This window comes from Morone saxatilis, unplaced genomic scaffold, assembly GCF_004916995.1.
Source record: "Morone saxatilis isolate NCDOM2014 unplaced genomic scaffold, NCSU_SB_2.0 Contig16, whole genome shotgun sequence".
Classification (NCBI taxonomy): domain Eukaryota; kingdom Metazoa; phylum Chordata; class Actinopteri; family Moronidae; genus Morone; species Morone saxatilis.
This window is the reverse complement of record NW_023339718.1, coordinates 20,546,975-20,564,474: the sequence shown is the minus strand read 5'-3', so window position 1 is coordinate 20,564,474 and position 17,500 is coordinate 20,546,975. Positions and strand designations below refer to the sequence as shown.

Genomic DNA, 17,500 nt, shown 5'->3' with positions numbered 1-17,500 from the left:
TTGATTTGTATTTGACAGCAGCAGTGTTCCTGTCACATACTTATTAGAGCCAGCCAAGTGATTAGCCAAATTCTACAAGTGCTTGTCCTTAAAACACTCCTATCTGAGGCTCTGTTGAGGGCCTTTATGCTCAGTCCTGAGCTGCTGCTCATTTGTGATTCATGTTTTTGCTGAAATTCGCACATCTTTTGGAGACAGAAAACGGTATCGTCTACCCATAAAAAGAGACAGTAATGGTGAATAGAAGTAAAAGATGCCACATGTGTTGTTGTCTCACACAGAAACGGTTTTAATTTTGGCTGAATTGCTTCCTTTCCATAAATACCAGTTATTTGGCTCTAGTATCATTATTTTAATTTTCATGTGTCATTATCCTCAGTGTTGACTGAGCAAACAGTGACTCAGCCAGACTGCTAAAATTATGAGAGCAGACCCAGTTTCAGGCGGGTGATCTGTATAAGCGGCAAGTTTGTTACGTTCCTCAAGCTTTCTTAGCTTAATCTATTAAATAAATAAAGGAGACTTTTTTTCCTCATTAAACAAAAGAAGTTGAAGTTTACCAGCTTAATTGCCTTGTTAACTCATTGTTATACTTTTAGACTTTTAATCATTCAATCCTACAGACTGACCCCCCCTCCAGATTGAATAGATATGTTGGTAGCTCCCAGCTGCTGATGGCCACTTGACTATGCTCAGAAATAAGGCTTGGAATCAAGACCTCCAATGTAAACAAAGCCAATGTGATTAAAATTAGAATTGATGCAATGGTGAACAAGAGTTTCTAGAACACTTTAGCTCAAAGCTTACAGCTGCAAGAGTTTGCGTCATAATTGTGTTGGAGCCATTATTTAACAACGTATGAAGCTTAAAATAAACCTGCACGTTGAATAACAGGAATGCATCACCATAGAAACAAGACATACCAACACTGAAAGAAAAGACACAGGATCATGTTTTTTTCTTATTTCTTTCTGGCCAATAGAGAATAAAAACCCACTATGGATGGAAATATATTTAAGACACGTGTGCATACAGAAGCAGCTCTTGTCAATATCACTTTTCCTGCATTTGTTGTGTATTAATGCCAAAATGATCAACCTGAATTTGAACAGAAAAAAATGTGTCGCACTACTAGGCCACAGATCATTATAACTCAGTTTAGCTGAATGAGACAAATGTTTTATTGGGAAAACAGTTTTTAACATCTGGAGACCTTTAGCGCACTCTCACTTTAATGTTTTATCTTTTGGTTCCTTGTTTGCTTTTAAATCAGTTCATCAGAGAAAATGAGGCAGAATGCTAGAGTCTCAAACAGTAAGATTTCAGTGTGACCCTGAGCTGAGGCATGAAAATGAAAACAAACTTTGATTTGGCTTGTTTAATATTTACAGTGGTTTACGAAAGAAAAGAAAATTGTTGTTGGTGAACAGCTTTATGCCAATTTAAAAAGCACAGATCTTGTGTGCTCTTGTGCCTCATTTGTACAGTAGACATTTCTGAATTGGACCTCTCTTCAAACATATTTGTTCTGCATCTATTCTCCTTAAAAGCATGCTTTTGTTTGAGTGAGGAGCTAAGTTAGAATAATGTACAACAAGAATCAAATGTCTCCCAACTAGTTTCCAGACCAGTCCTGATCCTAATTCTGACTTTTAAAACAAGAGCTGAACTTTTTCTGTTTTTTGGGGACCGAGCCAAAAGTGATTCAGAACTGTGCATAAAGAGGAAAGTAGAACTTCTTTGTTGGGGCGACATGTCTCGACAGGGTGAAGTCAGCGTCAGCGGACCACACAGCTTTTCTTTTTTGTTATGCCTGTAACTTTAAAAAAAGATGATGTCCCACTTTTGTTCTTCTTGCTTTCTGAACTCCTGCTGCACTCAGGCTCTGTCCCTGCTGACAGAAAGAAGTTTTATTCTCTTTTCAAATGCACAAAGTTACATCGAAGCAGCTAATTGAGAGACATTAGAGTCTTGATTTTCTTGTATGACTCTCATTACAGGAGTTTCTGCTCTATATATTTCAGGAGATACAGGAAACAAGGCATGATATAGGATAATGTCTGGTATAAATATTGCCCATAGGAGAATATGATCATCCAGAATACATGCTGTGCATTTATAACTCCAGCCTACCTTTTTATGTGCTTCAAAAATGGTAACTATGCCATAAAGAGGGGCTCTGAGGACCCAAATCAATACCATTTTAGTTTTATATTCAGTTTTAGTCTGCACAGTCAATAATCCCTGACGCCTGAGTTATCTTATCTCCACCATGGAGCCATTTGTTTAGCACTCGGAGCCGGATCGCCTGCAGACGGTTGGCAGGAGGAATGCTGATACGTGTTTTGTTGTAAAGTGATGTGATATGGAAGGTGTGGATGAGAAATGACAGAGTGGAAGTTCTTTATTTTCTTCACCTTCTTTTACTCTGTTGATATTGGACCTGCTTCAGAAGGAGAGCGTGACTCACCTGGGCAGATGCCACGTTCAGGAGATTTGAGTCTGGCTTCTACAAGCATTCATCAGAGGAAAAGCTTCTCTGGAGGCATAAATAATCCCACTGTCTGAGTTAATCGTCAGCTATTCAGAAATATGCAAGCAGACAAAAATAGCTGTTAGACACATGAAGAGAGATTAAAGAGAGATACACTGAGTTGGTTTTCTAAGGAAAAATATGATCAGATATCATTACCATAAATAACATATCCTCACTGTAAGCAACAAATAATCATATGTTTACCTGTCTTAAACCCCAAAACTGTACTGGTATTTACGACTATAAATACATTGTAAAAATGGCATGTTGTGATTTACATGAGTGAACAAATGTTGCTTATTTTCCATTGGAATCCATTCTGGATTTGACCAGAATGAAACAAAATGGAAGCAGACATTAAAAAGGCTACAGGACAAAATGTAAAGATACAAAGGAAAAATTTAAATGTAATGAATCATTAGTAATCAGTATTTTCCATCTCTCGGTTTAGTTGTGTTGATTAAACATCAGGTCTTTGGTTTTTAGGACTTGAGACTAAAGGTGAACAGGGTTTGTTTTTTTTACTCTGCTGGTGTCGGTATTCAGTCTCTTAGTCTCAGTCTCTCTATTCAGCTTTTAGAACCTTCGAAACCTGCATATTTTGATATGAATTGAAACAATGGAAAAAGTAATCGTCTGAAGAGAGTACAATGCATATACAATGTATTTCACCAAGCCATGGAAATGTTGAATTGAATATAACATGCCTGTGTTTACAGGGCAAAGACTTCAGGAACAACACCTACTCATTTTTGTGTATGTGAGATAGCAATAGAAAAAGCGTATTTTTGTTTTAGTAAGTGTATTTTTTTCTCCTGTGTTTTGGTTTTCATTTATCCCATTAACACTTTAGATTCAAATTGTTCGAAGTGCAGTTCAAGCATTATTTGCAATGTGCTTGTTATTTTTTTCATGTATTTTTGTCCTTCTATTTAACTGTTAAAACACTTTAAAAAGTGTTGTGCAAGTTCCTCTTATTTTAAAGGATAAATCCACTAAAATAGTACTTTTGACTACTACTATTACTTCACCTTTAAACTCAGTTACCCATGGACAAAAAACCTAAAAAGAACACCACCTGTCACATTTTCAGATTGAATCCAGATTTTGTTGTCACATGGTTTGATATTCATCTGCTTTCACCTTGTAATCTGTCCAAACGTTTCTCATATACCTTAATCCTGCACAAAGACAGAGAAGTACTTTCATGGTCTTAACACTTCACCTGCAGAGCCCTGTTGTTGGGCTTTTCACTGTAGATAGTTATCTGGGTACAGACGGATAACTTTAAGATTCTCACCACTGTGCCACCCGGACCCAGATAGCATCAGATAACACGGCACAAGGTGTTCTTCATTGTTCTTCTAATCTTTTGGGCGACCCTGCTGCACTAAGTTCTGTGGATATACAGGTCTGCACGTAGGGAGGAGGTGAATGATGGCATGAAAGATATTAAAGAAAGAGGGAGAACACACCTCATTTTAGTATGAGACATCTTCTTTAAAATCTTACTTTTATTTATACGTTTCTTTTAGTAATTTCACTTCACTTATTGCTTTTCTTTTGTATATCTTCCAAGAAAACTCTTTGAATCCACTCAAAAGTTATTCAAATATTACAACCACATGCATAAAGATTCATCAGCTCTTTCTCTGGCCTCAGTTTATTAGTTCATTTGTGCTCTGTAGATTAGGACTTTTATTGTTACAGTAATAAAAATAAACCAACGTTTGTTAGCATGTCAAATTTAGCACAATGCCACAGAATGTGTTCTCTCTGATTTCAAAAATGTATAGTAAGTACATCAGTAGTAGCAATGCATTACCAAGTGTACAGTACGATGATGTACGAAATATAAGCCTTTCTTCCTGTGTGTGTTCTTCCTGCAGAGTGTAGTTCAGACTGTCAGCGCTGCACAGCAGACCTCCAGACGGGCATCGGCAGTGTTTGTCTGTGGTGTAAAGTGCCAAGGACCTTGCTGCTTGGCGATCACTGCGTCTCCCACTGTCCCCACGGCCACTACGGCTGGCACGGAGCCTGCATCAGTAAGGACTTTTACTCCCCTGCCTATACATAGTACATTACAAGGTCAGAGGTCAGACAGTAGCTGTGCTGAATGTAAAACATTACATTTTTTTGCTTTTATGTTTTATTTATCAGTCAAAGGTCTTTAAAATTTGGGTCTTTTTGTGACCTGGTAGGGTTTTTTTCTTGACCCTTTAATCCTCCGCTGACCTGAAAACAACAAACAGGAGAACTCTTGGATGGAACGCCAGTGTTTAAAGAAGCAATGTGCTTTGTAAAGTAAAGCAATGTAAAGTCTTTACTCTGTCAGAGGGATATTGTCAGAGGTTTCTTTTTTTTATTTTGCAGTGGAATCAATTTCAGTGCATGTGGTCACAGGCTAAAGAAGTGCATAATAGTCCCAACAGTACACCAAATCTCCTCCCAGCTCACTGTCGATGTTTTGAACTGTGTAGAGATTCAAAAACAATGACTGGGCAGATATTTAGGGATTTGGAGGAGTTGCTGTGTTTGAGAAAACCTGTATTCATGTTTTAACAGTTACCCGGTTATTATGGATCTCATTCCATTCAATCTCTATGATTATCATCCTCAACGTCTTCGTAGTCTTAATCACCCACCTTCTCATTAAAACTCCCCTGCCCATCATTATCCTCATCGTCGTTGACCCCATCATTATCATCTTGACCGTTATCTCTTTTTTATCCTGGTTATCTTCAGCATTATTATCATTGTCCACCTTATTATTACCTCAACCTTATCCTCCTCAATCTCATCAGTATTAGCATCATTATCGTACTCAGGATCCTCGTAATCCTCCTCCTCTTTCCATCATCATCATTCTTATTATCACACTCATCATCTTCATCATCAGCAGTAAGCCTCTTCTTCCACACTGAGCTGCCGTGAATCTGCACACAGATTTAAATGCAGAGTGTGAACAGGAAGCTTCGGGCTGTAAGAGCAAAAAAAACCTCGGGAGTCTCATTTAGTCGAGCCCCAGGCACACACACACACACACACACGCACACGCATGCACACGCACAGACATATAAACAAACAAAGCAAGAACGATAGAAATAACACTTGTAGATACATATACACCCTCAAACAAACAAATAAATATACAGACACAAAAAAATGTACAGTATTTTTATGGTAAATTCATATAATTCAATAATTATCACATTACACACTGCTTATATCCAGACTTCCATTATTATGCAAGGCTAGATATAAGCAGTGTGTGATGGCAGGGAGTGTGAGGAGCAGAGTAATCTGAAAATGATTAGACCCTTGATAGTGATTAGTGAGACTTATGAATATGTATTTTCAAACTCAAGAATGTGGCTTTAATCAGAAGTTTCGCATGTTTTTTTAATCAAGGACTTGATATTTAAGCAGCTTTTAGGTATCCAACTTCTCTGAGAGTTTAACATTTTCACACTGGGCTCTAAATACTGTATATCTAATACAGTGCTTTCCTTCCCTGTAATGGACTTTCATGATCATTATGAGTTCAGTAATTTGTAATTTCCTAACAATGATGCATTGTTATATTATCACCTGTGTGCTTTATTCATAAGCATTCTAAGCAGCAAGTTTAAGTGTTGATATTGTTAATTTTGCATTGTTCTATTTTATTTCACATCTTTCTCTGTTGTATGTGTGTTGTTGTATGCTGTTTTCATGACCCAATTTCTCCACATGGAATCATTTTATATTAATGAAGTAAAATTATATATAAAAATATAAATAAAAAATGTTTTCCCCAGGATGCCATCCCTCATGTGATGCCTGCAATGGGGCGGGGCCTCTCTCCTGTACTTCCTGCCCCACCAACAGTGCTCTTTTGCCCTCGGGTCTTTGTGCTCCCAAATGTCCCCTTGGTTACTATGACAACGGCCACAGGATCTGTCAGGGTAAGTGGGGAACCACCACTGCATCTTACCTGAAAGATAACGTTTAACATGTCTAAAGAACCAGAGATGTGTTGCAGGAGATCCTTAATGATTTACAGGTGATGAAAAAACTAATAAAACAAAGCGCAGTGCAGTGGTTGTGTAGTAAGTACTAGCTCATTTTGTTTTTAAGCTTCTCTGAGGTCTTGATCCAACTGTCTGTTTTAATTTTTTGTAATTCTGTTTTATGATGCCTTTAAAACATTTAAAACACTGATTGTAAGGCGTTAATTCTGTCTGACACAGTTCTGCAACCTGGTACTCAAGATTATTTCTTTCAACTTTTGGAACGGCTTCAATAACTAAAGTACTCAGACTGCTTAATCCTCTGAATCTTAATGAAAAAATAAACACAGTGATAGATAATCATGGGATACATGTGCCATTTTTTTCATTCAACTAGCTGATGAGAAAATTGTTAAAATGTTCGTAATTGCCCTTACCTGACTCATTAAAAGTTCACGAAATTGCTTTTGTCCTTAACCTGACTTTGTACGAAATGTCCTTTTAAATATGTGAGATATCCTGTTAATTAGCGGATAAATCAAATCAAATCAACACTAGTTTTTGGATGTAATAACAATTCCTGTAACTAAAAATCCTAAAAACTGTATGACAAAAAATGTGAAACATGATAAAGCAACATTGTCAACAGGTTATTTAGACCTTCCCTGGGTCCAACAAAGCCACATTCAGCCAGTATTTGGTGATGGCATGTATTATTATATTCTGTCACTGATCCGTGTCGACCTTTTTGTTTTCGGCAGCGTGTGACAACCAGTGCCTGACGTGCGACATGGCCGGAGTTTGTATGTCCTGCCGCGACCCAGCCAAGGTCCTGCTGTTTGGAGAATGCCAATACGACAGCTGCGCCCATCAGTACTACCTCAACGCCACGACCCGGGCATGCAGAGGTATGCCATCACCATGACAACCCAACACACACTGCAGTGGTACAGGGAGGGTGAGGGGAAACGCTGGATTAATAATGTGGATGTGTAGTGCACCCTTTATGATATTCATAAATTACTCTCCATCCATATTGCATGTAGTATAGTGTGCTACATTGAGTTTATGGGTTCCATTGATCAAGTAATAAACTGTGGGACTAGATATGCAAATTGTGTGTTTTAACTCAGTATTACGTCTTCCAGTGCAGAGAAGTTGATGAATGAGCCTCAGAGGATCCATGTCCACACTGAATAACTTGGCCTTTTTTCATTCTGCATGCAGTAACTCTGCTCATATATTTAATTACCCACTAACCAGCTCCGACCACATCCTGTCAGACTGAATCTGACTTCATTTTATTGCCTCACAAATAAGATGTGTGAAAATATGTTTCGCCTCTATTTTCCTTTGTGCTTATCTCAGAAGAATAATGACTAGATTGGATTTGGGTTCAGAATGTGAACAACCCAACTATGTTGTCACGCTGTCTTAGCACAGATATCTACTTTAATTCACAGAAAGCCATTTTATGTAAAGCTTACTTCTCACAAACATCTTGTTGTAGACTTTCCTTTATCAGTGATTTGGTTCAAGGTAATGAGATTTTTCCAAGTATCATCGGCCCAAAGGAACCAACCCCTGAGGTGCAACCCCAACCTCCAATGTCTGACACGGGATTAGAAGCTAAGCTAACTTCCAGCGTCTGGATACACAGTTTGATTTCCTGTGAGGGGGCTATTAGTGCCTCCCACATCGACAGGTGGTTTTAGCCATTCAGCCCATGACACTGTGTTTATCCCTTTAGCTAGCTGCATCTGCTACCTGGATAATCCACCGAACCTTGGATGAACCCAGAGCGTAAGCTCTGAAAACTAGAAAGGCTTTGAGGAACCTCTGGGAGTTTTCACTTCACAGCCACGGGGGAACTTTCAAAGTTCCCTGGGAGAACCTCTGATAAACCCTTCAGCACTTCTTACCAATAACCTACATTTGTTTCAGTTTATTAGTGAGATTTTTCTAGAGAGAATCCCCTAATTTACCTCTTTGGTTTTAAAATAAAAAGTAGATAAAATATGTCAAAACTTTTAAATGATTTAAAGTTTGAATGTTAACAGGAGAGTGATCAAAAATCTGAAAATTTAACCATTGGAAAAAAGATGGTTATTTGTGACCTTCAGTTGGGTGGGTGAATATATTGTTGTTGAACTAACAGTAAGATTTAAATCGTTCAGTGATTCACAAATAGTCCAATGATGAAAAGCTGACAAAACTAAATAACAAATATGCTAATTGTTGGTCAGTTCACCACTTTATTAGAAAGTGAAATATCTCAACAAAGGATGGATGAATTGACATGTATTTCTAAAATTTTCCCCTAATGACTGGTTATCCTCTGATTTTTCTCAATAGCACCTTCAGCAGGATCAAAAACAAACATTGGACCTCGACTTTTATCCATCTGCAATTTTCCGTCCAATGAGCATTACAGCTCCACAGAACCACTAATGTACCCGTAGACGCTTTGACTTGTCAGTGTTATAATTATGCCTTTTGCATTAAAATTGTATATTCTGAATAATATACCTGCCCCCTGGTTTAAAAACCCTGCCACGGTAAATCATCTCTAAAATCGGTGTCCTACTGAACTTTGAATACAAATCTAGAAGCTCACACACAAACACATTGTTTTTAATTTGTCCTAACTGTGTGTATAACTTTCTTGTCAATACTAATGGCGCACATCCCAAACACAACAGATTTGCAGGTGATAAGAGAGAAAAAAAACACACAAATGGGTTTAAAATAAATCCCCTGCTGAAAAAGAGTTTATTAATCTCCTTTTCTCTCTCTCTCTCCATCTCTCTCTTCGGTTCTGCTCTCACGTTTTGCTCCCACCTTCAAAATCCCTTCACTTCGAATCCCAATGTCTCTTCACACTCACACCTCCTCCTCCTCTGCTGCCCTCCATCCTGTTTCCAGAGTGCGACTGGAGCTGCAACGCCTGTAAAGGCCCCCTGCGTACAGACTGCCTGCTGTGCATGGAGGGATACGTGTTGCAGGACGGAGTGTGCACCCAGGGGTGCTCCCCTGGCTCCTATCAGGAAGGAGACAAATGCCTCGGTCAGTCCACCAAGAAGCAGATAAGCTGATCCACATTACACAAAAAAAAAGATATGTTCAGCTTTAATAGCCTTAGCTGCATGTATTTAATGTATTTATTTATTCTCCTTTTATATTGTTTTTGTGCATTGAAGTTCATATTAAAACAGTTAATCAATAGCAGGTAACTCAAAAGTTCCTTTACAAGTCAAGAATCTTGAACTTGAAGTGTGTCTTGTGTGGAACCTCAAAGTCCTTTATAGCTCTAATTAATCTTATGTGAACTACCATCTAATAGTAAAATCATAATATAATCGTACTAATATATTTAACACAAGCAAAATATTCTCCTAAATAACAAATCTTCAGCTTTAAAATCCTAACCTAATCCACAGAGAACTAGTAATTAAGTAAATGTGGCTTAGATGTCCTGTCAGAATAAAAAATATTTCAAAAAGCAAATTTTCTATGTCTAAGTCCTTCCCTTTATGTCACTTGGATGCCATTTTGGTTTTATCATTGAGTTTAATACACTCAGTGTGTGTGTGTGTGTGTGTCTCTGCCAGGCTGTGATGATCACTGTGTGGAGTGTCGGGGGCCCGGACAGTGTCAGCAATGTCAGCCTCCCTACGCCACCCTGCAGGGTCAGTGTGTGCTTGAATGTGGCAGAAACTACTTCCTGGACTCCTCCTCCCAAGTCTGCAAATGTAAGTTAAGACTTTGTTGAATATTAATCCTTTTCCAAATCCTTCATATTTTTAACTATGTAAGGCCCTAAATTCAAAAGAGTTTTACTAAAAATTGAGAAATAAATAAAGCTTTAAATTAAAGGATGAAAGCCTTAAAGAATAGTTTGAGGAAATGAAGGTTATAGAAACATTGTGTCCAGCAGGTTGAGAATTTAATAATGTTAGAATAAAAGTGTGAAAAACGTGTTGTGTAGTTCAGTAAAATAAGAGCAGAAAAAAATACAAGCACCAAGAAAGAGCAGAAAGAATGAATGAAAACATGTGCAAGCTTTCAAAACATTGCTTCTACATCTTCCTTAGCTTGCTCCTCTGACTGTGTGCTGTGTGATGGGGTTGGACGCTGCAGAGCTTGTCGTGACCAAACCTACCTCATGGAAGGATACTGCACACCGGACTGTGGACAAGGATACTACGCTGACCAGAAGACCAGGACTTGCCACGGTAATAATATGATGGCTGCCTGTTTGATGCTTAAAGTGAAAAATGGTTATTGTCCCATAGCACAAAATCACCACAGTTACCAACATATCGACAGAGCAATTGGTCAGTGTCTTTGACTCAAAACTGCCTGCTCTCGTTTCTACTTCTACTAGAGTTTCTGAACACTGTCAGTTGAACCTGCTTGTCAACAATCCCATTACCGCAGTTCAGTAGTCAGCATTATGATATTTATGTGTAATAATCCTCATTAAATGTCTCTTTTTGTTTGCTCCACTAATTAGTTAGCTTCGAGCTCTTTATTTTGAAAGTATGAGTTTCCTGTGTTACATGTCTGTGCCAGAGACAGGTTGCATGAAGTAGGCCTGTTTTCAGTAAAAGAGAAGTAATATTAAAGCTAAACAAGACTTGGTTTAGAGTCTACATGTTTTATACTGTGCAACGCATATGGAGTCTTATCTGACAGAAGTCTAAATACAGTGGTGACGGCATTTTATTGGTACGCAAATAAAAACAAGAAAGCCACATAAATAATGCAGTTTATATCAGTACGTCACATAATAACAAATCCACATGGCTGGTTGCAAGGTGACACCAGGCACACAGCTGCAAAGCAAAACACCAAAGCCTGATGCTATGTATGATTGAGCCAAGCTGTTAAATGTTAGTGTTTGTATAAAGGTACAGCTCATATAGTAAAATATGTGCTCTGTTCTCACTATCTAATGAGCAACACATATAACATTATTGCTAATTCACAGTTATCTAGAAACTGAGATTTAGTTTTTATAGTGACAAATTCAGTAGTTATTTAGTTTGTTCAAACAACCTTCAACATTCATTTAGAGTTGTGTTTCTGGCCACCTGAAGAATACAAATCCAGTATTCAATCTAATCTTTGTCTTCACAAACTTTAAAAGCTCTGTAGAGCTGTGCAGGTTCATTACTGCAGTCACCCCTTTCACATTAAAAGTTTTCAATTTATTGTTGAGGTCAGAGCTGAAGAAAATGTATGAAAGATTTACACGACAAAAATGCAACTATTTAAAACCACTATAGTGACAGGAGTGTATTTCTGCTCTGTGGCTCCTCTTTCAACGAGCAGAGTTCTGCTATCTTTTCAGCCGTTGGAAGAACAAACTACTAACATTAACTGCCTGACATTAAGACATTTCTTTTTAGTGATATACTAATTGGTTCTTCTGAATTACACTGAAAAGAGCATGTCTGTAGAGTCAGGTCGTAAGATGAGTGTTGTACTTTCATTTTTTTGGCTTTTATGTTCGAACTGTGGCTGTCAACCTGCAGGCAGAGAGCCCTGAAGCATTCAGGAGGAGACTGAGATGATTTATGAAATGTGACAAAGCATAATTCTAATAGAGAAATATATTATCACACGCCCTTTCTGAGTGATAAATGCTTTATTTTTGTGAAATAATGAACATTTTTCAGCCTTTAGGCTTCAGCTAATCCATGAGTTAATAAAGTGAACTGCTTTTCCTTTTTCTTTTTTTTTCTTTTTTTCCCCCTTTTTGCTAGCCAATAAAAAAAGTTGAGAAACTAGTGCTTTAAATTATAGACTTATTCTCATCTGTGAGTTTAATTACATGGCCGAAAGTTTGATATTTTAGTGTGCCTATTGGCATCATTAGAGGAAATATAATGAGATTACAACGTGGCCTCTCAAAAGAGCTGATCTTTAAAAAGCTCCCTAACAAAAGTCACTTCCAATTAAAGCCAACTTCTAAAATGTCACGCCAAGACCGAGGTGTCTAGCTCATATTTCACCAGCCATTTCTCCCACGCGCATAAAAGAGAGATAAAAAAATGAGAATATTTTCCTCTATGGTTTTCAGGTTCAGTTTAGCTTTGACAATAACACCAGAAATCATTCATTTTTCTTTCTCTTTCTGTCCTCCCTCCTCCTCTCAGTGAACACACACCCCCCTGCCCTCCAGGTCAACGGTTCTCTGCTGGTTCCCCTTGGTGGTATTATCCCGCTGCCCCCCACCCTGCTGCAGGTGAAGGACCCTGACAGTCCATCTGACCGGCTGATCTTCCAGCTCGTTCAGGGCCCGAGTAACGGACGGCTGATCCTGTTCAGAGGGAAGGAAGGAGCAGTGAAAGGAGGCCAAGGGAAGTCAGACCGAGAACTCACCAGGGACGACACGTTCACCTGGGTGGAGCTGAGAACTGGCCGCGTCCGGTTCAGCCACCAAAAAGACAAAGCCAGGTCAGTGGTTCTGACTCAGAAACTATGAGTGAACTGTTAGTGATGTGCATTGAGTTTCTGGGTCCATTAGAGATGTTTGCAGCCCCCCAGTTATCCAGGGCGTTTTAGATGTAGACAGTGGGGGAGGAATGGCAAGAACGAACAAGGCTGAGGGAGTTATTAGCAGAGAGAGAATATTTAATTCATTTATGATTTTTCATGGAACGGTTTTCATTGCATCCGTCTTCAACATGCCTGTTAATTTGCACTGCAGTAGAGACTGTGGAATGATTCATTATAACGACACGTTTGATGTGCACATGAGCACTGAGCTTTCTGTGAATATTTTGCAACAGTCTGGTGCTTGTTGCACCAAATGTAACCAGTGGATCTGCTGTGCATAATTGTGGCTTGACAGTGCACAACATCAGTGCAATTAGAGATGGAACCAATACCTGCTGGCTTCTGATGACTGTAAAGGAAAGGACGTCAGTATAGGCTATTAACTGTTGTGGATCACAGAGCTGGTAAAAATCTTTGATCTTTATACTTATTTTTTCTCAGCATGATCATGTTAGTTGGTTGAACATACATAAATAAAAGGGTGTGTATGATTTGAGAGAGGTTTATATGGGTAAGCATTCACTTAATAAAATTACCAAATCATTATACAACCCTGGATTGGAATCGCCAACTCCACAGGGAGTCACCAAAATAGCAAACTGAAGAAAATATAGTGCACCCTTGAAAAATAATAATAGAGATCAACCTGTGACAGCTGTCTCATGTGAATGAATCTACTGCTGGTAGAACGTGCTGATGTATAAAGGGGGTACAACACATCACACCAAGATTTCCCTGTAGGTGGGAGATGACATTAAAGGGCAGCAGCAAATGATTATCATCATTTTCATCCTTGTCTTACCATTCAGTGAGGTCTTGTTTCCTGTATGAAAGCAACTGCATTTGTTATGTTTTCTCCACATATTTAGCAATGCAAGGATTTTCTCACTGTCCGATTTACACCCAACACCTAAAATGCATCTGGTATTCAAATGAATTTCTCCTTGTGTTGCCACAGTGTCAATTCTAACAGTTGCCGTGTCTATTTTAATATAAAAGTTGACATTAAACATCCTCTCCATCCATGAGTGTTCTGACATTTCATTTTTTGCTTCTCTTGTTATCATCCAAGCTCCCTGCCGTCTGTTTGATTTATGCAGCTTCCTTGTTAGAAAGTTCATTTCTATTAACCTGCACATAGATTGGAGATGCATTACATTTGCACATCTTAGTTAATGTGGCCAGATTTGCATATGCATTTGACTGTGTGAATTTCCACTGCCAGGGATCAAAGAGGGTACTAATACTGTATGTATAGAAGGAATACCTGCAGCCTCTTAAGATCTCAGTGTGAAGCCAGTTTTCGTCACTATAGCTGGTCGGCTGTGGCTTCTTCCTGGCCAGGACTCTGTGGCATTTTGAGTTTTAGCCTAATGTCTGTTCAGCCAATCAGAATTGACATATTTAACACATTAGTCAACCCTGACTCAGCTGGTCCTGCCTAAAATGGCAGGATGCCAGTGAATTAGCAAACTGTGGTCCACTGCCCAGTTTTGAGCCATTAGATTAATGGAGACAGTAAAACGTAAAACCCCAAATAGGATTAAATCTGCATATTATAGCCATATTTTTCAAATTATTTAGAGTGGAGGATAATGGCTAGAGACACAGAGCCACAAACAAACACGCTCAGGTTCGATTTCCTTGAGAAAAAACATGTTGTTGATCAAAATAATTGTACACCAACTCACACACTACAAGTCACTGTGGACAAAAGAGACTGCAAAAATATTACAGGTGAAATATGGTGGTCTGTTAAAGATGAACTAAAGTAATTTCATTTTTCAAAAGAAGGTACTTTCATTCATTAATGCCTCAGCAGAACATGTCAAGTGTTATCACACAGACACAAGCTGTCTCAAGTGTCTCACTTTACCATTGAGTATTTATACACAAATGCAAGCACACAGATCAAGAGCTGTTCCAGATTAGTCTCAAGGCTGCATAAAAAAAATCTTTAATGAATTCAGCAAATATACCAGTCATTTATAACTCGCACATAAAATAAGATTTAGAAGTACTATGGCATTTTTTCCCAAGAAATATCTTCCTTATGTTGCTTTAATAAGATGTCCAATACATCTTTAATGGGCCACAATTATTCTAACCATAACAAATGCTGTAAAGCTGTGGCAGATCTCACTTTTTCTGCCAGAAATTGTAATTCAAAAAGAGATTTATTGTTGTTGAAGGGCACTGTAAGAATTTGTTATGTGAAGAATGATTTTTAAAGACTCACAGTTGCAGTAAGCCAGTCTTTTGCTCAAGTGTTCAGGCAGCAAACACTCAAACATTCAAACCGTATAGGAGACTATGGCTAAAGCAGGTAGTAAAAATCCTTAAAATATACTTAATGGGTGACAAATGAAAAGAAATACCAACATAAAGTGTATTAGTATGTTCAGGCAACCACAAGCTTCCAGAACAGCTTCAGTGTTGAAGTTAAATGTGTTTCACTCTAATCTTTCTCTACACTACATAAACAGTACAATGTTTCCGGCATTAGCGTGAAACAGGATTTTTGGGAAATGTAATTCTAATTCTGAGTAGCTTTAACAGTCTCTCTTGCTTTATTAATATAAACAAAAGTGATATTTTGATTTTTAAAATGCTACCGTAGTACCATTATGAAAGACTTAATATGGTTCGGCTTGTAGCCATAATTCCCTTTCAGTCAGCACTGAACCAACAACCTGCTCAGTCATTTGGTCTTCAGCCACAGTTGGCTGTGTCCCAGCCTGAGCCCCAGGGAGTTATGGGTAATAAGCCTTGTCTTTGATGATGCTGTGGCGGCACAGTGAGAGGAGATATTTGTGATGACAAGTGTGTGTGAGCAGGTAGACCTGAGCACCTGAGGTTTGTGTGTGTGCATGTGTGTGAAGTTACTGTCCTCCACTCCCATAGATAGCACTCAGGTGATTAGATCTAATGACTACACACTAGGTTAGCCTCAAAGGACTCATTTTCCCAGAAAGGTCCAGGGGTAAGTAAAGGCTGTTTCTAGGCCATGTTCATTCAAAGTGAGTCAAGGAAACAGAGAAAGAACAAACTTTAGCCTCTTTATAGGAGTTTTTTTAATGATCTGCTTTCAAGTGATTTAAAAATATCCATCTTCTTTCTTTCTTCTTTTCTTTCTTTCTTTCTTTTTTCTTTTCTTTTCCCTTTCTTTCTTATAGACGGCGAGTCAGCCTGCGTGTCGCCATCCCCAGCTGTTTCTCAGTCTTATATACAATTCAAGTCAAGCCTTGTCAATGTCATTAATTACAATCACTCTTTTATCTGATACTTTCGAGCTTGACATGATGGATACCTTTTCTTCAATAAAACGTTGATATAAAAAACTGTATTAAAAAGGCACAGCAGTGTCTTGCATATAAATGTAACTCCCAGCAGAAATTAGCTCAAATACAGATATTAAGATGGATGTTTTTGCTATGCAGGGGTCAATTCAGTAACATTAAAAGATGACAGAACAATAGTCTGCCAAGGCATTGTGTTCTAAATTAAGTTTATTGTGGAAGCAGTAGACGTCTTGGTCTGTACTCCAAGGGGTTAATGCAAATCGGATAGTGTGTTCCTGTGTGAGAAAGTTGCCTGAGAGAGAAAAAACATAAAGAGCGCTTTCCCTCCAAAATGAGATGGACGGCTGTTAAAGATACACTATTTTTTCTCTTTTGACATCTTCACAAGCTCTTGTGTACAGAAGCAGTGGCCATTTTGACTTCAGTCAAATTCATTTTTACTTGCTTCATGGAGCTTTTGACATTCGTAAAAAGCCAATGAAGACACCATCATATCCTTTAAAAATAGTTAAATAGAGCCCAATATTACTAAACATAGTCAACAACTTTTAACCCAATAAGTCTATTTAGCAAGCTAGATACATTGTTAGCTTGGCTACCATAATTGCATATACATAAATATCACGTCAATAATAATCAGACTAAGAGGCGTGCAGGATAATAATCACTGATCACCACCGAAACATTATGAGCACTGACAGGTAACGTGAAAACACTGATATTCTTGTGTATCATGACCTTCCTGTCATCGGGTGGGATATCATTAGACCAGCAAGGAGAACTTTGTCTCAAATTGACTGCGTCGTTAAAGCAGGGAAAAATGGGCAGCGTGAGGTTTGAGAGATCTTAAGCAAGGGCCAAATGTATGGCTAGACACCTGGTCAGAGCATCTACAACCTGCAGCTCTTGTGGGGTTTCCCGCTCTGCAGTCGTCATAGCCTATCAAAAGTGTCCATAGAAGGAGCGAGTGGCGTGAACTGGAGACAGGGTAATGGGTGGCCAAGGCTCATTGATGTCCGTAGGGAGTGAAGGCTGGCCCGTGTGGTCCATTCCATCAGACAAGGTACTGTAGCTCCAACTGCTGAAAAAGTTAATGCTGGTTC

The 17,500-nt window shown here is 38.6% G+C and overlaps 1 protein-coding gene across 1 annotated transcript in view; it reads left to right on the top strand.

Annotated features, from left to right (window-relative positions):
* fras1 (Fraser extracellular matrix complex subunit 1) overlaps positions 1 to 17,500 on the top strand; it is a gene marked incomplete in the record, with an annotated part of 218,544 nt that overhangs the window by 129,803 nt on the left and 71,241 nt on the right. Inside the window, 9 exon segments of the mRNA XM_035658439.1 lie at positions 4,426 to 4,581; positions 6,337 to 6,483; positions 7,290 to 7,436; positions 9,454 to 9,594; positions 10,140 to 10,280; positions 10,623 to 10,763; positions 12,693 to 12,997; positions 13,329 to 13,338; positions 16,280 to 16,348. Coding sequence (XP_035514332.1) covers positions 4,426 to 4,581; positions 6,337 to 6,483; positions 7,290 to 7,436; positions 9,454 to 9,594; positions 10,140 to 10,280; positions 10,623 to 10,763; positions 12,693 to 12,997; positions 13,329 to 13,338; positions 16,280 to 16,348 — 1,257 coding nt within the window.